Genomic DNA, 23018 nt, shown 5'->3' on the forward strand with positions numbered 1-23018 from the left:
ACTACTCTACTCTTTTCTAAACAATGCTTCATGAATGAAGCCTTCTATGGTCTCTAGTCCTAACTAAAGACAGCTAAGCTCAGAAAACCTCAAAACATTACATTTCCTATCTACAGCAGAGCTCCTCGTAAAACTCAGGGGATGGCTGAAGCTCTGCCTATGCACGATCCATCCCCGTTTCCCTCCCCTGAGCTGGCAGGGCACGAGGGCCTCCTCAGGCGCAGGCGTCTGCACGCCAGTTTTCCTGCACTTGCTTTCCCCACTTGCGGTAAGCAAAGCTGCTTACCTCAGCGTGATCTCTGGGCCTCTGCAAGGGACTGTCCAGCTTAGCTAGAGCATGGCAAGGAAGGGAGTCTTCCAACGCTCGGCCTATGTCAGAGTTTTATTGCCACTCTGGCTGAAACAAAGTGTCCCCTCACTACTTCTGCATCTTTATCATTCTGCCCGGCAGCTGGCCTGATCAGGCTGACAGCTTGTAGCGCCTGCACAGTGCACTTCTGCTGCATCACAGCTTTTCCTCTCACAGCTTAATTCTGATTATGACAATTCCTTCTTTTCTACTTAAAAGAGAGCTCAGAACTTACCTAAATTAACAAGACTATATTCTAAGCTAAACTATCCTCTACTATCTAAGCTATCTAGATTCTACAGTCCTTTGAATTCTCTGCCTGAATTTCCTTAATTTTTAAAAGTTAATCTTTTCATGAAAAAAAAACCCAACAACGGTTTAAGTTGAACCTAGCTAAACTAAGAAAATTCCGGAACCATTACATTTCCTATCTACAGCACAGCCCCTTATTAAAAAGTCAGGGGATGGCTGAATCTCTGCCCAAACACAACACATCCCCTTGCCCCTGCTCGGAGCTGGCACGGCACAAGGGCCTCCTCAGGCGCAAGCGTCTCCTCTCCAGTCTTCCAGCACTTGCTTGGCTGAGGTGACCAGAGCAGCCAGGCTGGAGGCTGGCTCGCCTGAGGTCACAAACGGATGCTGCCCGGAAGAAAAACCAAAAAGAAGGGAACCCCCGTTACTTTCCATGAGCACATCCTCACGGGCCCAAGCAGGACTCCTTGGCTGCCCAAAAGACACACCAAGAGGACCGAGGGCAGCACATTCCCCGTGGGCCTTCCTCTCCTGGAAGCTGCCTCACCCACGCAGCCCACACTCCTCTTGATCCCTGGATGCAGGTGTCCTCAGCTGGCAGGGCTTTTTGCCCCTTTGCTTTTTCTCACCTGCAGGAGTTCCTGGGCAGACCAGCGCCTGTCCTGGTCTGCCTGCAGGCAGCAGCGCAGAAAGTCGCGCAGGAGAGCCGAGTGGTGCCTGGGGTTCTGCAGTTTCGGGGGCCCGTTCGTTTCTATCAGTTCAAAAACCTACAACACATGGATGGAAGAGGGCACTCTAGCTGCTCCTTTCCTAGCCACAACAGCTCTCTCCACACAGAGCCCCCTTTCTAAGCTGCACCTTACCCTGACACGGGCCATCCTCTCATAAGGAGCTTCCCCTTCCACCATTTCCAGCCCCATGATCCCCAGGGACCAGATGTCCACTTTGGGGCCGTAGGCTTCTCCTCTCACCACTTCCGGGGCCATCCAGCTGGGAGTGCCCACTCTGGAGCTGCGCTTGCTGCGCTCAGGGCTGAGCTGAGCGCAGAGGCCAAAGTCAGCTGAGGAGAAAAACAAAGCCTGTCAAAGCCAGCCACCGCTGGCAAACCGGCCTAAAGGATGGCCCACTCCAAGCCTGCCAAGGCCATGCCCAGTCTAGCTGAAAAGGCAGCTGAGCTTGCCTTCCCTGTGGCTGGAGCCAGGGAAATAGGGCATTGGCCATTTCAGAAACACCCTCACGATTCACGCGCGGGCTGAGCAGCGCTTCTGGGGAAGTGGCAGTCACCAAAAAGCAGCCCCACAGCACACGCGGGGAAGGCTGCCCCTGAGCAGGGACGATACCCACCCAGCTTGACAGATCCGTCCATGCCCACGAGAACGTTGCCGCTTTTGATGTCCCTGTGGATGACTTGGCGGGAATGAAGGAAATGCAGTCCTTGCAGGCACTGAGAGAGAAAGGAGGGAAGGAAAGTTAACATTCAGCATCTGATTTAATCCCAGAAGAAAGAAAAGGGCTCCAAGAGGTTGACAGCTTTCTCAGGGAATTGTGAAGGAGGGAGCACTAGCACGGCGCTGTCAAGAGCAAGAGCTTGCTGCTTCAACACTCTTAGAAGTGCTTTGGATATTTCAAAGCGAAGGCATCTGAGCTTGCACGAGTCCATTCTGCCATTGGTACCAAGCACGTGACCTTTGGCTGGCAAGCAGCATGGCAACGATTTCATTGGAAGCCCTGTGGCAGCAGAGGAGGAAGCAGCACATTAGACCTGTTTCAGAATCCCTCGCCATCTGGGCTGCAATGCCGTGCTTTGAAGCTGAGGACATCTCCTTCGCCCTCGGCTTGAAATTCTGCCACCCGCATGCGGGCTTAGAATGTCAAGGAATGTCGGACAGACGGACAGGCTCCAGACAAACATTCAGAGGCAAAGCTGAGAGGAGCAAGCCAGGAAATGAAACAAGTGAGTGTGCACGAGCGCCAGAGGACGGACAGCATGGAAGAGTGCAAGAACAGAGCCTAAGGCGTGCGGGGACTCCAGCAGGCAGTTCCCTTCAGATTAATGCTCTTTCTTCTGCTCTGTGTCGTGAGAGCAGCGCCAAAAGAAAGCCGGGGCCAAGAAATCTCTGCTCTCCTTAACCACCAGCTGACAAGAACCATCCTGGGCAGGCCAGGGGAAGCACAAGCGGGACGCCTCACCTCCCGACAGACGGCGCCTATCTGTCCTTCCTCCAGGTACACTGCCCGGAGCACATCGAACAACGTGCCGCCGTCCATGAACTCCATCACCAGCCAGAGCTCCGCATCCACCAGGTAGCTGAAAGAAGGAAACCACGGCATGGAGAGAGAGGAATGGGCACGGCTCAGGCACCCGAGGGCCTGACCCAGGCTTTTGCAACTGCTCTCCAAGCTACACATGCCAGAAGAGATTACTGAAAGCCAGCTGCAAACTCCTCCCGTGCACATGCAGATGTCTAAAGCTACATAGACGTGAGAATACCCCAACCTGTCTAAGTAGCTGACAATATTGGGATTCCTGCTGTCCCTCATCACCAAGATTTCATTGACAGCCAGCTCCTCAGACATCTTCTCCTGAAGAGACATTATCTTGATGGCCACCTACAAAGACATTGGCCACCATTAACTTGAGAAGTCGCTCCCTGCACGAGACCTCAAGGAACACGGAGCGAGCGCTCGTGCCATGACACAGTGAGCTGTGCCAAACTGCCCTGTTGCCAGACAGCAGAGCTTAGGGAGAAACTGCCGCGGGTATGGACACTTTACCTGTTGTCCTGTGCTGGTGTCGAGGGCTTTATAAACAGCTCCAAAGCCCCTAGAAAGAAAAGGGCAGCAGAAAAAGCCCTTTATAGCCCTGGCAGTGAAAGCAAGCCTAGGCAGGAGATCTCCCTAGGCTGCCTGGACTCCTTAGAAAACGCCTGGCTGCGGCGTCTCTTCAGCCGGCAGCACGGCAGCCCACCAGCCCTCTGCCATGCCGGACAGGGAACACGGAGCTCCCTCATGGAGACCAAGGACCCGTGCAAATCTCCAAGGCACACGCCCACTTGGTTCCATTCCAGTGGAAGGGGGGCTCGATCTCTGTGTGGCTTTGCGCACAGGTGTGCAAGTGGGCTTACATCTGGAGAAGACTAACTTGGAAAACACTGCCTTCAAGAACTGTCCTCAGACAGCTCTTGAGTGGCAAGGTGCCCTTGGAGGCCATACAGACACAGGGCCAGGAGATCTTCCAGGTCCTGCTCCTCACTGCTGCAAGCAAGGCGTCGCTTGCATCAAGTTGTCTTTGCTGATGCTTCCTGACTGCTCTGACTGAGCCGTCCTGAGAGGTGACAGGAGGCAAAGCCCGAGGCTGACCGCGTTTGGAACTGGCCTGACTTCACGCTGGATATTGCACAAGCTGAAGACCCGGCCCACGGTTTGTTCTATGGAGCAGACGTCACACTTACCCTCGTCCAAGTTCTTCAAATGCCCTGTATTTCTTCATTGGCTCGCCCAGACTCACAATGCTCCCTGAGAGAGACAAAAGCAGTGCCAGGAGCTCACTTTCAACCGGAGGCCTTGCTGCCCACACAATCCAAAATGCATGCCCACTGTCAGGAGCTTGAGAGCTCCCTGGGGCCAGTCACTCGCGACGTGCCACGAAAGGCAGCCCAGGCAGAGCCAAGCCAGGCCCAGGTGCCCCCAGAGGCAGCAGGAACACCCCGAGAGCTCCCTCGCTGCCTCAAAGCACAACAACACCTTCTGCAGAGAGGCCTCAGCGCCTCTGAGACCGAGGAGGAACTTCTGGCGCAGCCTGCACCGAGACAGGCAGACAACGCACTGCTCTGGCAGACAAGAAACACGGCAGACGTACTCAGTGTCTTCAGGCCCTGCTCCTCTCTCATCTCGGGCTGCTGGGCTGGGCTGCTGGATGAAGTGCCGGCAGCTGGGGGACAGCTGGCTGCTGCAGGCGATGCCGGTCCAGCGGCACGTTGAATGGCAGAGCCTGTCTTGAGCTGGGACCAGAAAGGATTGCCCGTCAGAAGGGCGGCTGGCACAGACGCCCCGGAGAGCACACGGCAAAAGCAAGGCCTTCGGAAGATGCTGTCGGCCACCGCCAGGCCTCCTCAGCTGGGGGCTTTTGGACGTCCCCTTCCCAAAGGCAATGGGAAAACCACTAAGGCTACTTCGATACAGCCCCTCATGGCCACTTCCATGCTCCATCGTGCTGGCCTTTCTGCACGACGAGTGGAACTAGCCATTGATGGGCTTGCAAAGATCCACACAGAGATCAGAGCAGGGCTCCAGAGCCTTGTTGCGGTTCTTCCTCCTCCTGTGTTTTCCTGGGCAATGAAATCACCCTGGAGCTGGCATGCAACTGTCTGAGCAGAAGCCCAGAGCGTGTCCCTTCTCTGATCCCTTTCACCGATTTCCCCTCTGTATTTCAGGCATTAGGGGGCGGCCCTTCGGGGCTGCATTCCAGCCCTGCTGAGCCCCACCCGCCCTTTACAATGCAGAGCCCTCTAGGATTCTCCTCACCAAACCCTGCTCTGACCATGTGCAAGTGAAGCGCAGTCTACATCATGCCTGAACCTAAGTAGTCCATGGAGTGTGGCTTGTCCCTTCCAGGGGCCAGTGTTTCCCAAATATCCTGCAAGGCTGTCAGCTGAGTCTTTGGACCGCTCTGTCCGCTGGCCACAGGCGGCCCGCATCGCCAGGGGGCACAAGGGGCTCATTTCTACGCTGGGAATAATTGAATGCTGCCTCTTGTCTGATGCCAAGAGGCATTCTCGAGCCCTCTCAGCATCCCAGCAAAGTGATGCTCAAGTGTCAAAGTTCAGGACCCACTGGCCAGGGCTCCCTGGCTTGGCTGAAGCAGCACTAGGTCATGGCAGGCACACAGCCCCCAGCATCTTCAGCCGCAAGCAACAAGGGCTGGGCTTGAAGGCCTGGCTTGAAGCTTGGCCCTGCATCCAAGGCAGTGCCAGGCTCAGATGCCACTTACTGGCTCTGCAAGTTCAGCCTGTGGAGGGACAGCAGCTGGAGGCTTGCTGCTGTTTTGCTCCTCTTCAGCCTCTCCATCTGTAACAGTGCCAGCCAGACGAGGCGCTGACCCTGCGGCTGAGCCCTGCAGACAGACAGAAGTGAGAGAGACTGGGAACAGCCAACCCTTGCAGCAGCTGCTTTCTACTGCGCTGGGAAAGCACCCAGAATAAGGGCAAATCATAGACTTGGATACAAGTGGCATTCTGAGTCATGAAAGCCCTCGGAAGATGGCTGAATGAGGTGCTACTGCCTCTTGCTGTGCATTTGATCTTCCATGCTGGCTAGAAGCAGCAAGACACCTTGGAGCTGTCACATTTGCTTTTCACCTCTTGAAAGGCTCTTGATGGGAAAATAAGGAAGGAGCCAGTGCTCCCTTTGCTACTGCTGCTGCCACCAGGCAGCTGGCCTTTCCTTCAGCCTCCCACGCTGGCACTCTACACTCTACTGCAACAGGCCAAGCTCACAGCTTGCTGCACAGTTCTAACATGCCAGCAACGTCAGGGGTTCCTTTGCCACTCACCAAAGCACAGGCTTTTCTCCATCCACGTGTGAGGTGACCTGCAGGGAGCAAGGGAAAAGGAACCAGAGGCCCTTAGAAAAGTGCCTTTTGCTGGGGGCTCCCACAGCACAAGTCATTCCCAACGGAGAGCATTTCCCTTTCCCAACATGCCTCCAGGAGCAAGAGCCCTTTCCCACAGCAAGCGAGAGAACAAACAAGGACACTAGAGTAGGCGCTGTCTACGTTTGGGCCTCTTTTGCCAGGAAAGAAACAGAAACACGGCCAAGGAAATGCAACAGCTCAAGCAGTTTTTCCTCTTCTCTTCCCAGTATTTTATAGATCGTTTTTTTAATTGCATGCACAAGCCATTCCCATCAATTGCTGGAAGACAATACAACAGCAAAGCTTCCACAAAGGGCCCCTTTGCTGTGGCAGCTCTCCGCTGCAGCGGCCCCAGAACAGCTCCTGCCTTCAGCAGCAAACCCTAACTGGACTGGAGTTTGTGCTGCATCGCCAGGGGAATGGCTACCTTGGCGCAGCCTAGAAAGGGTCAAGGCACACAGCCAAGGCCTCTAAATGGCAGCATTTGGAGCAAAAGGGGCTTTCCTTCACTCCTGGAGAGAGCCACAGGGTTTTGAGAAGTACTTCTGAGCATCTCCCCTCAGAGTCTATAATTTCCAGGTTGTCTTGGTTGAAGCAGCAAGCTGAGGAAATGACACACTCCACTGCCACGCGCTGTCCCGGGGAGGGAAGGCAAGCGCTGCAGGCTGCAAATTACATTGCAAACGCTCTGCACCTACCACCCAGTACAGATACCCCCTTCTTAGCTGATGCTGCTGGCAGGAGATTTACCAAACTGGTGGCATCCTAACGGCAGTTTTGTTCCCTGATCAACTCGGTCACTACCGCGGCGAATGGAGCAGAGCGAAGCAAAAGCCAGGGGACGCCAGCCCCAGGATAAACCTTTACTTACGAGTCAGGTGGGTCAGGTAATATCCAGAATAAGCAACGGTAAAGATGGTGCAAACCGCGGCACAGACCTGCCCGAACATTTTGGCCGTGCTCTGCTGCTTCGCACACTGAATGCCACCCAAGGGGTAAAGCAAGACTCCTCTCGGGGTGCAGGCCGTCTGCTGAGAACTCCTTGGTCGCAGGGATCCTCCTGCAGGGAGCGAGCGGAAAAGCTGCTCTGGACAACAGGCCTCGGGCTCACCGGGACATCGCTGTGCTGTGACGCGGCACTGTGACGTGGCACCGCTCCCTTGACCTCACAATAGCAGCTGCTCTGGGTTTGTTGTGCCCAGCAACCAAACCTTCTGTACAGATGACGCAAAAGAAAAGCCTGGGAAGTTCTGCTCAGTCGTGAAGCAGCAGAACATGTCCTTCCAGTCCATAAGCCAGAGCTCAAGGCGTCCCAGGGCAACTCAGAAGACACGGCAGCCCAGCCTGCACGCGAGAACAGAAAGCAAGTGTGCTTCTTCTCCCTGGCATCTTAGTTGGTTCTGAAAAGCCAGCTTCTTCCATGACATGTAGGGGGAAAAAGAAGCAAAGAAAATAAATTTCCAGGAGTATTGCAGTGTGCAGATGCTTCTTGAGCACACCGGTGCATGCTGATTTTTTTCTCCCACTCTGTTTGCTGCACGGCCTCCCTTTTGTGGCAGGGAGATGCTGGCTTAGCTCTTGACACAAAGCTCCTCTTGTCCTGCTTGCTCTTTCTCTGGCCACTGAAAGCCTCAGAACAACCACAGGAGCTCTGCAGTGGTTCCTGGGCTGCCACAGTTGTGTTGTGTTGGAGCTCTGGCAGCAGCCTGCAGCCCACTGCTCTGCAATGCCCTGCAGATGTTGAGCCCAAGGAAGGGCCCTTTGGAACAGGCCAAAGCCACAGTCTCACAGATGTTTGCCCAGGCTCCATGCTCCCTGTAAGATTCCTGGCGGACACTTGCACAGCCACATCCCAATGAAAATGAGTTGTAGTCATTCCCCTCTCTGTTAAAATCTTCAGCTAGACCCAGGAGCCAGCTTGAAAGCAGAAAGGAATTACTGCGTGAGACGGCGGAAAAGTGCACGCAACTCCTCTGGAAATCAACTCGGTTCACCTGTAGAACAAGGATGCCAGACTTGCTTTCCTGGTGACTCCGCACCCGCAAGTCCTCTGCTGGTGGACAGCACAGTCCAGTCTTTCAAGGAGCTTTACCCTGGGCTCCTCACACTTCAGAAGCTGAGGGTGGCATTTCAAAATCAATGCAATTGATGCAAGGCCCAGCACTATCTTCAAATTCTCTTGCTGAAACACTGCAGTAGTTACCCAGAAGGATTGCCTCCATTGGAAAGCATCTCATTTTCCCCATTTCCAAGTCCGCTCACATCAACCAGCAAATTGTAGGGCTTTGGAGAAGGAGGAATGACACGGTAGCATGGAAAGCCCAGTGTAGGCCCTCAGGCCCCCTTGAGCAGGGCGCTTTGTTCCCCAGAGGTTCAAGAGAGGGAAGCGTAAGGAAGACGTGCCCTTTCGACCCTCCTTTACTCCTCAGCACCAAGTGACCGCCAGGAAACGGGGGACAGCCAGGCCAGGTCCCTCATCCTAACCCAGCGTGAGGGGCAGCTGGCACGGAGGGACACAAGGGCACGGTGGGGAACATCTCAGCCAGGCAGGTGGGGCGGTGTGGGGCAGCTGTCGGGGAAGGTGTGTGGGGCAGGCCAGGGCCACTCTGGCAAGGGGGAGAGCCTTGGGCCGCTCGGAAGCAGCGCAAAGCCGTGAACGGGAGAGCCCGTCCGCAGCGCACAGCTTGGAAGGCACTGACCAGCTTAGGCACAGCGTGACACGCAAGGGAACACTCCAGGGCTCTGGGGGGTTTAGAGGTTTTATTGCCAGTCATGCTGAAAGCAAGAGCTGGAACAGAGCATCTCCTGGTTACTTCACCATCTTCATCTTCCTCAATCTGTCCTCCAGGTGGCCTCCTCCAGGTGGCCAGTTCAGGCAGACAACTCGTGGGACATGCCTGCTCCAGATCTGCTCAATCCCACATTCTTCTTGGATAGCTCAATTCTTCTGATGACAATTCATTCATTTCTCCTTAAGGGATAATTCTGAGCTTCCCTACATCAACACTACTCTACTCTTTTCTAAACAATGCTTCATGAATGAAGCCTTCTATGGTCTCTAGTCCTAACTAAAGACAGCTAAGCTCAGAAAACCTCAAAACATTACATTTCCTATCTACAGCAGAGCTCCTCGTAAAACTCAGGGGATGGCTGAAGCTCTGCCTATGCACGATCCATCCCCGTTTCCCTCCCCTGAGCTGGCAGGGCACGAGGGCCTCCTCAGGCGCAGGCGTCTGCACGCCAGTTTTCCTGCACTTGCTTTCCCCACTTGCGGTAAGCAAAGCTGCTTACCTCAGCGTGATCTCTGGGCCTCTGCAAGGGACTGTCCAGCTTAGCTAGAGCATGGCAAGGAAGGGAGTCTTCCAACGCTCGGCCTATGTCAGAGTTTTATTGCCACTCTGGCTGAAACAAAGTGTCCCCTCACTACTTCTGCATCTTTATCATTCTGCCCGGCAGCTGGCCTGATCAGGCTGACAGCTTGTAGCGCCTGCACAGTGCACTTCTGCTGCATCACAGCTTTTCCTCTCACAGCTTAATTCTGATTATGACAATTCCTTCTTTTCTACTTAAAAGAGAGCTCAGAACTTACCTAAATTAACAAGACTATATTCTAAGCTAAACTATCCTCTACTATCTAAGCTATCTAGATTCTACAGTCCTTTGAATTCTCTGCCTGAATTTCCTTAATTTTTAAAAGTTAATCTTTTCATGAAAAAAAAAAAACCCAACAACGGTTTAAGTTGAACCTAGCTAAACTAAGAAAATTCCGGAACCATTACATTTCCTATCTACAGCACAGCCTCTTATTAAAAAGTCAGGGGATGGCTGAATCTCTGCCCAAACACAACACATCCCCTTGCCCCTGCTCGGAGCTGGCACGGCACAAGGGCCTCCTCAGGCGCAAGCGTCTCCTCTCCAGTCTTCCAGCACTTGCTTGGCTGAGGTGACCAGAGCAGCCAGGCTGGAGGCTGGCTCGCCTGAGGTCACAAACGGATGCTGCCCGGAAGAAAAACCAAAAAGAAGGGAACCCCCGTTACTTTCCATGAGCACATCCTCACGGGCCCAAGCAGGTCTCCTTGGCTGCCCAAAAGACACACCAAGAGGACCGAGGGCAGCACATTCCCCGTGGGCCTTCCTCTCCTGGAAGCTGCCTCACCCACGCAGCCCACACTCCTCTTGATCCCTGGATGCAGGTGTCCTCAGCTGGCAGGGCTTTTTGCCCCTTTGCTTTTTCTCACCTGCAGGAGTTCCTGGGCAGACCAGCGCCTGTCCTGGTCTGCCTGCAGGCAGCAGCGCAGAAAGTCGCGCAGGAGAGCCGAGTGGTGCCTGGGGTTCTGCAGTTTCGGGGGCCCGTTCGTTTCTATCAGTTCAAAAACCTACAACACATGGATGGAAGAGGGCACTCTAGCTGCTCCTTTCCTAGCCACAACAGCTCTCTCCACACAGAGCCCCCTTTCTAAGCTGCACCTTACCCTGACACGGGCCATCCTCTCATAAGGAGCTTCCCCTTCCACCATTTCCAGCCCCATGATCCCCAGGGACCAGATGTCCACTTTGGGGCCGTAGGCTTCTCCTCTCACCACTTCCGGGGCCATCCAGCTGGGAGTGCCCACTCTGGAGCTGCGCTTGCTGCGCTCAGGGCTGAGCTGAGCGCAGAGGCCAAAGTCAGCTGAGGAGAAAAACAAAGCCTGTCAAAGCCAGCCACCGCTGGCAAACCGGCCTAAAGGATGGCCCACTCCAAGCCTGCCAAGGCCATGCCCAGTCTAGCTGAAAAGGCAGCTGAGCTTGCCTTCCCTGTGGCTGGAGCCAGGGAAATAGGGCATTGGCCATTTCAGAAACACCCTCACGATTCACGCGCTGGCTGAGCAGCGCTTCTGGGGAAGTGGCAGTCACCAAAAAGCAGCCCCACAGCACACGCGGGGAAGGCTGCCCCTGAGCAGGGACGATACCCACCCAGCTTGACAGATCCGTCCATGCCCACGAGAACGTTGCCGCTTTTGATGTCCCTGTGGATGACTTGGCGGGAATGAAGGAAATGCAGTCCTTGCAGGCACTGAGAGAGAAAGGAGGGAAGGAAAGTTAACATTCAGCATCTGATTTAATCCCAGAAGAAAGAAAAGGGCTCCAAGAGGTTGACAGCTTTCTCAGGGAATTGTGAAGGAGGGAGCACTAGCACGGCGCTGTCAAGAGCAAGAGCTTGCTGCTTCAACACTCTTAGAAGTGCTTTGGATATTTCAAAGCGAAGGCATCTGAGCTTGCACGAGTCCATTCTGCCATTGGTACCAAGCACGTGACCTTTGGCTGGCAAGCAGCATGGCAACGATTTCATTGGAAGCCCTGTGGCAGCAGAGGAGGAAGCAGCACATTAGACCTGTTTCAGAATCCCTCGCCATCTGGGCTGCAATGCCGTGCTTTGAAGCTGAGGACATCTCCTTCGCCCTCGGCTTGAAATTCTGCCACCCGCATGCGGGCTTAGAATGTCAAGGAATGTCGGACAGACGGACAGGCTCCAGACAAACATTCAGAGGCAAAGCTGAGAGGAGCAAGCCAGGAAATGAAACAAGTGAGTGTGCACGAGCGCCAGAGGACGGACAGCATGGAAGAGTGCAAGAACAGAGCCTAAGGCGTGCGGGGACTCCAGCAGGCAGTTCCCTTCAGATTAATGCTCTTTCTTCTGCTCTGTGTCGTGAGAGCAGCGCCAAAAGAAAGCCGGGGCCAAGAAATCTCTGCTCTCCTTAACCACCAGCTGACAAGAACCATCCTGGGCAGGCCAGGGGAAGCACAAGCGGGACGCCTCACCTCCCGACAGACGGCGCCTATCTGTCCTTCCTCCAGGTACACTGCCCGGAGCACATCGAACAACGTGCCGCCGTCCATGAACTCCATCACCAGCCAGAGCTCCGCATCCACCAGGTAGCTGAAAGAAGGAAACCACGGCATGGAGAGAGAGGAATGGGCACGGCTCAGGCACCCGAGGGCCTGACCCAGGCTTTTGCAACTGCTCTCCAAGCTACACATGCCAGAAGAGATTACTGAAAGCCAGCTGCAAACTCCTCCCGTGCACATGCAGATGTCTAAAGCTACATAGACGTGAGAATACCCCAACCTGTCTAAGTAGCTGACAATATTGGGATTCCTGCTGTCCCTCATCACCAAGATTTCATTGACAGCCAGCTCCTCAGACATCTTCTCCTGAAGAGACATTATCTTGATGGCCACCTACAAAGACATTGGCCACCATTAACTTGAGAAGTCGCTCCCTGCACGAGACCTCAAGGAACACGGAGCGAGCGCTCGTGCCATGACACAGTGAGCTGTGCCAAACTGCCCTGTTGCCAGACAGCAGAGCTTAGGGAGAAACTGCCGTGGGTATGGACACTTTACCTGTTGTCCTGTGCTGGTGTCGAGGGCTTTATAAACAGCTCCAAAGCCCCTAGAAAGAAAAGGGCAGCAGAAAAAGCCCTTTATAGCCCTGGCAGTGAAAGCAAGCCTAGGCAGGAGATCTCCCTAGGCTGCCTGGACTCCTTAGAAAACGCCTGGCTGCGGCGTCTCTTCAGCCGGCAGCACGGCAGCCCACCAGCCCTCTGCCATGCCGGACAGGGAACACGGAGCTCCCTCATGGAGACCAAGGACCCGTGCAAATCTCCAAGGCACACGCCCACTTGGTTCCATTCCAGTGGAAGGGGGGCTCGATCTCTGTGTGGCTTTGCGCACAGGTGTGCAAGTGGGCTTACATCTGGAGAAGACTAACTTGGAAAACACTGCCTTCAAGAACTGTCCTCAGACAGCTCTTGAGTGGCAAGGTGCCCTTGGAGGCCATACAGACACAGGGCCAGGAGATCTTCCAGGTCCTGCTCCTCACTGCTGCAAGCAAGGCGTCGCTTGCATCAAGTTGTCTTTGCTGATGCTTCCTGACTGCTCTGACTGAGCCGTCCTGAGAGGTGACAGGAGGCAAAGCCCGAGGCTGACCGCGTTTGGAACTGGCCTGACTTCACGCTGGATATTGCACAAGCTGAAGACCCGGCCCACGGTTTGTTCTATGGAGCAGACGTCACACTTACCCTCGTCCAAGTTCTTCAAATGCCCTGTATTTCTTCATTGGCTCGCCCAGACTCACAATGCTCCCTGAGAGAGACAAAAGCAGTGCCAGGAGCTCACTTTCAACCGGAGGCCTTGCTGCCCACACAATCCAAAATGCATGCCCACTGTCAGGAGCTTGAGAGCTCCCTGGGGCCAGTCACTCGCGACGTGCCACAAAAGGCAGCCCAGGCAGAGCCAAGCCAGGCTCAGCTGTCCCCAGAGGCAGCAGGAACACCCCGAGCGCTCCCTCGCTGCCTCAAAGCACAACAACAGCTTCTGCAGAGAGGCCTCAGCGCCTCTGAGACCGAGGAGGAACTTCTGGCGCAGCCTGCACCGAGACAGGCAGACAACGCACTGCTCTGGCAGACAAGAAACACGGCAGACGTACTCAGTGTCTTCAGGCCCTGCTCCTCTCTCATCTCGGGCTGCTGGGCTGGGCTGCTGGATGAAGTGCCGGCTGCTGCAGGCGATGCCGGTCCAGCGGCACGTTGAATGGCAGAGCCTGTCTTGAGCTGGGACCAGAAAGGATTGCCCGTCAGAAGGGCGGCTGGCACAGACGCCCCGGAGAGCACACGGCAAAAGCAAGGCCTTCGGAAGATGCTGTCGGCCACCGCCAGGCCTCCTCAGCTGGGGGCTTTTGGACGTCCCCTTCCCAAAGGCAATGGGAAAACCACTAAGGCTACTTCGATACAGCCCCTCATGGCCACTTCCATGCTCCATCGTGCTGGCCTTTCTGCACGACGAGTGGAACTAGCCATTGATGGGCTTGCAAAGATCCACACAGAGATCAGAGCAGGGCTCCAGAGCCTTGTTGCGGTTCTTCCTCCTCCTGTGTTTTCCTGGGCAATGAAATCACCCTGGAGCTGGCATGCAACTGTCTGAGCAGAAGCCCAGAGCGTGTCCCTTCTCTGATCCCTTTCACCGATTTCCCCTCTGTATTTCAGGCATTAGGGGGCGGCCCTTCGGGGCTGCATTCCAGCCCTGCTGAGCCCCACCCGCCCTTTACAATGCAGAGCCCTCTAGGATTCTCCTCACCAAACCCTGCTCTGACCATGTGCAAGTGAAGCGCAGTCTACATCATGCCTGAACCTAAGTAGTCCATGGAGTGTGGCTTGTCCCTTCCAGGGGCCAGTGTTTCCCAAATATCCTGCAAGGCTGTCAGCTGAGTCTTTGGACCGCTCTGTCCGCTGGCCACAGGCGGCCCGCATCGCCAGAGGGCACAAGGGGCTCATTTCTACGCTGGGAATAATTGAATGCTGCCTCTTGTCTGATGCCAAGAGGCATTCTCGAGCCCTCTCAGCATCCCAGCAAAGTGATGCTCAAGTGTCAAAGTTCAGGACCCATTGGCCAGGGCTCCCTGGCTTGGCTGAAGCAGCACTAGGTCATGGCAGGCACACAGCCCCCAGCATCTTCAGCCGCAAGCAACAAGGGCTGGGCTTGAAGGCCTGGCTTGAAGCTTGGCCCTGCATCCAAGGCAGTGCCAGGCTCAGATGCCACTTACTGGCTCTGCAAGTTCAGCCTGTGGAGGGACAGCAGCTGGAGGCTTGATGCTGTTTTGCTCCTCTTCAGCCTCTCCATCTGTAACAGTGCCAGCCAGACGAGGCGCTGACCCTGCGGCTGAGCCCTGCAGACAGACAGAAGTGAGAGAGACTGGGAACAGCCAACCCTTGCAGCAGCTGCTTTCTACTGCGCTGGGAAAGCACCAGAATAAGGGCAAATCATAGACTTGGATACAAGTGGCATTCTGAGTCATGAAAGCCCTCGGAAGATGGCTGAATGAGGTGCTACTGCCTCTTGCTGTGCATTTGATCTTCCATGCTGGCTAGAAGCAGCAAGACACCTTGGAGCTGTCACATTTGCTTTTCACCTCTTGAAAGGCTCTTGATGGGAAAATAAGGAAGGAGCCAGTGCTCCCTTTGCTACTGCTGCTGCCACCAGGCAGCTGGCCTTTCCTTCAGCCTCCCACGCTGGCACTCTACACTCTACTGCAACAGGCCAAGCTCACAGCTTGCTGCACAGTTCTAACATGCCAGCAACGTCAGGGGTTCCTTTGCCACTCACCAAAGCACAGGCTTTTCTCCATCCACGTGTGAGGTGACCTGCAGGGAGCAAGGGAAAAGGAACCAGAGGCCCTTAGAAAAGTGCCTTTTGCTGGGGGCTCCCACAGCACAAGTCATTCCCAACGGAGAGCATTTCCCTTTCCCAACATGCCTCCAGGAGCAAGAGCCCTTTCCCACAGCAAGCGAGAGAACAAACAAGGACACTAGAGTAGGCGCTGTCTACGTTTGGGCCTCTTTTGCCAGGAAAGAAACAGAAACACGGCCAAGGAAATGCAACAGCTCAAGCAGTTTTTCCTCTTCTCTTCCCAGTATTTTATAGATCGTTTTTTTAATTGCATGCACAAGCCATTCCCATCAATTGCTGGAAGACAATACAACAGCAAAGCTTCCACAAAGGGCCCCTTTGCTGTGGCAGCTCTCCGCTGCAGCGGCCCCAGAACAGCTCCTGCCTTCAGCAGCAAACCCTAACTGGACTGGAGTTTGTGCTGCATCGCCAGGGGAATGGCTACCTTGGCGCAGCCTAGAAAGGGTCAAGGCACACAGCCAAGGCCTCTAAATGGCAGCATTTGGAGCAAAAGGGGCTTTCCTTCACTCCTGGAGAGAGCCACAGGGTTTTGAGAAGTACTTCTGAGCATCTCCCCTCAGAGTCTATAATTTCCAGGTTGTCTTGGTTGAAGCAGCAAGCTGAGGAAATGACACACTCCACTGCCACGCGCTGTCCCGGGGAGGGAAGGCAAGCGCTGCAGGCTGCAAATTACATTGCAAACGCTCTGCACCTACCACCCAGTACAGATACCCCCTTCTTAGCTGATGCTGCTGGCAGGAGATTTACCAAACTGGTGGCATCCTAACGGCAGTTTTGTTCCCTGATCAACTCGGTCACTACCGCGGCGAATGGAGCAGAGCGAAGCAAAAGCCAGGGGACGCCAGCCCCAGGATAAACCTTTACTTACGAGTCAGGTGGGTCAGGTAATATCCAGAATAAGCAACGGTAAAGATGGTGCAAACCGCGGCACAGACCTGCCCGAACATTTTGGCCGTGCTCTGCTGCTTCGCACATTGAATGCCACCCAAGGGGTAAAGCAAGACTCCTCTCGGGGTGCAGGCCGTCTGCTGAGAACTCCTTGGTCGCAGGGATCCTCCTGCAGGGAGCGAGCGGAAAAGCTGCTCTGGACAACAGGCCTCGGGCTCACCGGGACATCGCTGTGCTGTGACGCGGCACTGTGACGTGGCACCGCTCCCTTGACCTCACAATAGCAGCTGCTCTGGGTTTGTTGTGCCCAGCAACCAAACCTTCTGTACAGATGACGCAAAAGAAAAGCCTGGGAAGTTCTGCTCAGTCGTGAAGCAGCAGAACATGTCCTTCCAGTCCATAAGCCAGAGCTCAAGGCGTCCCAGGGCAACTCAGAAGACACGGCAGCCCAGCCTGCACGCGAGAACAGAAAGCAAGTGTGCTTCTTCTCCCTGGCATCTTAGTTGGTTCTGAAAAGCCAGCTTCTTCCATGACATGTAGGGGGAAAAAGAAGCAAAGAAAATAAATTTCCAGGAGTATTGCAGTGTGCAGATGCTTCTTGAGCACACCGGTGCATGCTGATTTTTTTCTCCCACTCTGTTTGCTGCACGGCCTCCCTTTTGTGGCAGGGAGATGCTGGCTTAGCTCTTGACACAAAGCTCCTCTTGTCCTGCTTGCTCTTTCTCTGGCCACTGAAAGCCTCAGAACAACCACAGGAGCTCTGCAGTGGTTCCTGGGCTGCCACAGTTGTGTTGTGTTGGAGCTCTGGCAGCAGCCTGCAGCCCACTGCTCTGCAATGCCCTGCAGATGTTGAGCCCAAGGAAGGGCCCTTTGGAACAGGCCAAAGCCACAGTCTCACAGATGTTTGCCCAGGCTCCATGCTCCCTGTAAGATTCCTGGCGGACACTTGCACAGCCACATCCCAATGAAAATGAGTTGTAGTCATTCCCCTCTCTGTTAAAATCTTCAGCTAGACCCAGGAGCCAGCTTGAAAGCAGAAAGGAATTACTGCGTGAGACGGCGGAAAAGTGCACGCAACTCCTCTGGAAATCAACTCGGTTCACCTGTAGAACAAGGATGCCAGACTTGCTTTCCTGGTGACTCCGCACCCGCAAGTCCTCTGCTGGTGGACAGCACAGTCCAGTCTTTCAAGGAGCTTTACCCTGGGCTCCTCACACTTCAGAAGCTGAGGGTGGCATTTCAAAATCAATGCAATTGATGCAAGGCCCAGCACTATCTTCAAATTCTCTTGCTGAAACACTGCAGTAGTTACCCAGAAGGATTGCCTCCATTGGAAAGCATCTCATTTTCCCCATTTCCAAGTCCGCTCACATCAACCAGCAAATTGTAGGGCTTTGGAGAAGGAGGAATGACACGGTAGCATGGAAAGCCCAGTGTAGGCCCTCAGGCCCCCTTGAGCAGGGCGCTTTGTTCCCCAGAGGTTCAAGAGAGGGAAGCGTAAGGAAGACGTGCCCTTTCGACCCTCCTTTACTCCTCAGCACCAAGTGACCGCCAGGAAACGGGGGACAGCCAGGCCAGGTCCCTCATCCTAACCCAGCGTGAGGGGCAGCTGGCACGGAGGGACACAAGGGCACGGTGGGGAACATCTCAGCCAGGCAGGTGGGGCGGTGTGGGGCAGCTGTCGGGGAAGGTGTGTGGGGCAGGCCAGGGCCACTCTGGCAAGGGGGAGAGCCTTGGGCCGCTCGGAAGCAGCGCAAAGCCGTGAACGGGAGAGCCCGTCCGCAGCGCACAGCTTGGAAGGCACTGACCAGCTTAGGCACAGCGTGACACGCAAGGGAACACTCCAGGGCTCTGGGGGGTTTAGAGGTTTTATTGCCAGTCATGCTGAAAGCAAGAGCTGGAACAGAGCATCTCCTGGTTACTTCACCATCTTCATCTTCCTCAATCTGTCCTCCAGGTGGCCTCCTCCAGGTGGCCAGTTCAGGCAGACAACTCGTGGGACATGCCTGCTCCAGATCTGCTCAATCCCACATTCTTCTTGGATAGCTCAATTCTTCTGATGACAATTCATTCATTTCTCCTTAAGGGATAATTCTGAGCTTCCCTACATCAACACTACTCTACTCTTTTCTAAACAATGCTTCATGAATGAAGCCTTCTATGGTCTCTAGTCCTAACTAAAGACAGCTAAGCTCAGAAAACCTCAAAACATTACATTTCCTATCTACAGCAGAGCTCCTCGTAAAACTCAGGGGATGGCTGAAGCTCTGCCTATGCACGATCCATCCCCGTTTCCCTCCCCTGAGCTGGCAGGGCACGAGGGCCTCCTCAGGCGCAGGCGTCTGCACGCCAGTTTTCCTGCACTTGCTTTCCCCACTTGCGGTAAGCAAAGCTGCTTACCTCAGCGTGATCTCTGGGCCTCTGCAAGGGACTGTCCAGCTTAGCTAGAGCATGGCAAGGAAGGGAGTCTTCCAACGCTCGGCCTATGTCAGAGTTTTATTGCCACTCTGGCTGAAACAAAGTGTCCCCTCACTACTTCTGCATCTTTATCATTCTGCCCGGCAGCTGGCCTGATCAGGCTGACAGCTTGTAGCGCCTGCACAGTGCACTTCTGCTGCATCACAGCTTTTCCTCTCACAGCTTAATTCTGATTATGACAATTCCTTCTTTTCTACTTAAAAGAGAGCTCAGAACTTACCTAAATTAACAAGACTATATTCTAAGCTAAACTATCCTCTACTATCTAAGCTATCTAGATTCTACAGTCCTTTGAATTCTCTGCCTGAATTTCCTTAATTTTTAAAAGTTAATCTTTTCATGAAAAAAAAAAAACCCAACAACGGTTTAAGTTGAACCTAGCTAAACTAAGAAAATTCCGGAACCATTACATTTCCTATCTACAGCACAGCCTCTTATTAAAAAGTCAGGGGATGGCTGAATCTCTGCCCAAACACAACACATCCCCTTGCCCCTGCTCGGAGCTGGCACGGCACAAGGGCCTCCTCAGGCGCAAGCGTCTCCTCTCCAGTCTTCCAGCACTTGCTTGGCTGAGGTGACCAGAGCAGCCAGGCTGGAGGCTGGCTCGCCTGAGGTCACAAACGGATGCTGCCCGGAAGAAAAACCAAAAAGAAGGGAACCCCCGTTACTTTCCATGAGCACATCCTCACGGGCCCAAGCAGGACTCCTTGGCTGCCCAAAAGACACACCAAGAGGACCGAGGGCAGCACATTCCCCGTGGGCCTTCCTCTCCTGGAAGCTGCCTCACCCACGCAGCCCACACTCCTCTTGATCCCTGGATGCAGGTGTCCTCAGCTGGCAGGGCTTTTTGCCCCTTTGCTTTTTCTCACCTGCAGGAGTTCCTGGGCAGACCAGCGCCTGTCCTCGTCTGCCTGCAGGCAGCAGCGCAGAAAGTCGCGCAGGAGAGCCGAGTGGTGCCTGGGGTTCTGCAGTTTCGGGGGCCCGTTCGTTTCTATCAGTTCAAAAACCTACAACACATGGATGGAAGAGGGCACTCTAGCTGCTCCTTTCCTAGCCACAACAGCTCTCTCCACACAGAGGCCCCTTTCTAAGCTGCACCTTACCCTGACATGGGCCATCCTCTCATAAGGAGCTTCCCCTTCCACCATTTCCAGCCCCATGATCCCCAGGGACCAGATGTCCGCTTTGGGGCCGTAGGCTTCTCCTCTCACCACTTCCGGGGCCATCCAGCTGGGAGTGCCCACTCTGGAGCTGCGCTTGCTGCGCTCAGGGCTGAGCTGAGCGCAGAGGCCAAAGTCAGCTGAGGAGAAAAACAAAGCCTGTCAAAGCCAGCCACCGCTGGCAAACCGGCCTAAAGGATGGCCCACTCCAAGCCTGCCAAGGCCATGCCCAGTCTAGCTGAAAAGGCAGCTGAGCTTGCCTTCCCTGTGGCTGGAGCCAGGGAAATAGGGCATTGGCCATTTCAGAAACACCCTCACGATTCACGCGCTGGCTGAGCAGCGCTTCTGGGGAAGTGGCAGTCACCAAAAAGCAGCCCCACAGCACACGCGGGGAAGGCTGCCCCTGAGCAGGGACGATACCCACCCAGCTTGACAGATCCGTCCATGCCCACGAGAACGTTGCCGCTTTTGATGTCCCTGTGGATGACTTGGCGGGAATGAAGGAAATGCAGTCCTTGCAGGCACTGAGAGAGAAAGGAGGGAAGGAAAGTTAACATTCAGCATCTGATTTAATCCCAGAAGAAAGAAAAGGGCTCCAAGAGGTTGACAGCTTTCTCAGGGAATTGTGAAGGAGGGAGCACTAGCACGGCGCTGTCAAGAGCAAGAGCTTGCTGCTTCAACACTCTTAGAAGTGCTTTGGATATTTCAAAGCGAAGGCATCTGAGCTTGCACGAGTCCATCCTGCCATTGGTACCAAGCACGTGACCTTTGGCTGGCAAGCAGCATGGCAACGATTTCATTGGAAGCCCTGTGGCAGCAGAGGAGGAAGCAGCACATTAGACCTGTTTCAGAATCCCTCGCCATCTGGGCTGCAATGCCGTGCTTTGAAGCTGAGGACATCTCCTTCGCCCTCGGCTTGAAATTCTGCCACCCGCATGCGGGCTTAGAATGTCAAGGAATGTCGGACAGACGGACAGGCTCCAGACAAACATTCAGAGGCAAAGCTGAGAGGAGCAAGCCAGGAAATGAAACAAGTGAGTGTGCACGAGCGCCAGAGGACGGACAGCATGGAAGAGTGCAAGAACAGAGCCTAAGGCGTGCGGGAACTCCAGCAGGCAGTTCCCTTCAGATTAATGCTCTTTCTTCTGCTCTGTGTCGTGAGAGCAGCGCCAAAAGAAAGCCGGGGCCAAGAAATCTCTGCTCTCCTTAACCACCAGCTGACAAGAACCATCCTGGGCAGGCCAGGGGAAGCACAAGCGGGACGCCTCACCTCCCGACAGACGGCGCCTATCTGTCCTTCCTCCAGGTACACTGCCCGGAGCACATCGAACAACGTGCCGCCGTCCATGAACTCCATCACCAGCCAGAGCTCCGCATCCACCAGGTAGCTGAAAGAAGGAAACCACGGCATGGAGAGAGAGGAATGGGCACGGCTCAGGCACCCGAGGGCCTGACCCAGGCTTTTGCAACTGCTCTCCAAGCTACACATGCCAGAAGAGATTACTGAAAGCCAGCTGCAAACTCCTCCCGTGCACATGCAGATGTCTAAAGCTACATAGACGTGAGAATACCCCAACCTGTCTAAGTAGCTGACAATATTGGGATTCCTGCTGTCCCTCATCACCAGGATTTCATTGACAGCCAGCTCCTCAGACATCTTCTCCTGAAGAGACATTATCTTGATGGCCACCTACAAAGACATTGGCCACCATTAACTTGAGAAGTCGCTCCCTGCACGAGACCTCAAGGAACACGGAGCGAGCGCTCGTGCCATGACACAGTGAGCTGTGCCAAACTGCCCTGTTGCCAGACAGCAGAGCTTAGGGAGAAACTGCCGTGGGTATGGACACTTTACCTGTTGTCCTGTGCTGGTGTCGAGGGCTTTATAAACAGCTCCAAAGCCCCTAGAAAGAAAAGGGCAGCAGAAAAAGCCCTTTATAGCCCTGGCAGTGAAAGCAAGCCTAGGCAGGAGATCTCCCTAGGCTGCCTGGACTCCTTAGAAAACGCCTGGCTGCGGCGTCTCTTCAGCCGGCAGCACGGCAGCCCACCAGCCCTCTGCCATGCCGGACAGGGAACACGGCGCTCCCTCATGGAGACCAAGGACCCGTGCAAATCTCCAAGGCACACGCCCACTTGGTTCCATTCCAGTGGAAGGGGGGCTCGATCTCTGTGTGGCTTTGCGCACAGGTGTGCAAGTGGGCTTACATCTGGAGAAGACTAACTTGGAAAACACTGCCTTCAAGAACTGTCCTCAGACAGCTCTTGAGTGGCAAGGTGCCCTTGGAGGCCATACAGACACAGGGCCAGGAGATCTTCCAGGTCCTGCTCCTCACTGCTGCAAGCAAGGCGTCGCTTGCATCAAGTTGTCTTTGCTGATGCTTCCTGACTGCTCTGACTGAGCCGTCCTGAGAGGTGACAGGAGGCAAAGCCCGAGGCTGACCGCGTTTGGAACTGGCCTGACTTCACGCTGGATATTGCACAAGCTGAAGACCCGGCCCACGGTTTGTTCTATGGAGCAGACGTCACACTTACCCTCGTCCAAGTTCTTCAAATGCCCTGTATTTCTTCATTGGCTCGCCCAGACTCACAATGCTCCCTGAGAGAGACAAAAGCAGTGCCAGGAGCTCACTTTCAACCGGAGGCCTTGCTGCCCACACAATCCAAAATGCATGCCCACTGTCAGGAGCTTGAGAGCTCCCTGGGGCCAGTCACTCGCGACGTGCCACAAAAGGCAGCCCAGGCAGAGCCAAGCCAGGCTCAGCTGTCCCCAGAGGCAGCAGGAACACCCCGAGCGCTCCCTCGCTGCCTCAAAGCACAACAACAGCTTCTGCAGAGAGGCCTCAGCGCCTCTGAGACCGAGGAGGAACTTCTGGCGCAGCCTGCACCGAGACACGCAGACAACGCACTGCTCTGGCAGACAAGAAACACGGCAGACGTACTCAGTGTCTTCAGGCCCTGCTCCTCTCTCATCTCGGGCTGCTGGGCTGGGCTGCTGGATGAAGTGCCGGCAGTTGGGGGACAGCTGGCCGCTGCA

General features: G+C 54.8%; 2 protein-coding genes across 2 annotated transcripts; both read right to left on the reverse strand.

The window, feature by feature from the left end:
- Window positions 1–886: 886 nt before the first annotated feature.
- On the reverse strand, window positions 887–8711 carry LOC144248233 (serine/threonine-protein kinase PAK 3-like). The gene is made up of 13 exons (XM_077790181.1): window positions 8666–8711; window positions 8173–8286; window positions 7105–7293; window positions 5701–5714; window positions 4461–4602; window positions 4054–4117; window positions 3377–3425; window positions 3099–3211; window positions 2792–2909; window positions 1946–2045; window positions 1465–1661; window positions 1213–1368; window positions 887–988 (listed from the first exon to the last, which is right to left on the reverse strand). Exons 1-13 carry the CDS (start codon window positions 8709–8711, stop codon window positions 887–889), a joined length of 1404 nt encoding a protein of 467 aa, XP_077646307.1.
- Window positions 8712–10127: 1416 nt separating this feature from the next.
- Window positions 10128–17933, reverse strand: LOC144248234 (serine/threonine-protein kinase PAK 3-like). Its single transcript, XM_077790182.1, has 13 exons — window positions 17888–17933; window positions 17395–17508; window positions 16327–16515; window positions 14924–14937; window positions 13702–13825; window positions 13295–13358; window positions 12618–12666; window positions 12340–12452; window positions 12033–12150; window positions 11187–11286; window positions 10706–10902; window positions 10454–10609; window positions 10128–10229 (listed from the first exon to the last, which is right to left on the reverse strand). Exons 1-13 carry the CDS (start codon window positions 17931–17933, stop codon window positions 10128–10130), a joined length of 1386 nt encoding a protein of 461 aa, XP_077646308.1.
- Window positions 17934–23018: the final 5085 nt, after the last annotated feature.

The sequence above is a fragment of the Lonchura striata genome, chromosome Z (genome assembly GCF_046129695.1).
Source record: "Lonchura striata isolate bLonStr1 chromosome Z, bLonStr1.mat, whole genome shotgun sequence".
In the NCBI taxonomy this organism is placed as follows: Eukaryota; Metazoa; Chordata; class Aves; order Passeriformes; family Estrildidae; genus Lonchura; species Lonchura striata.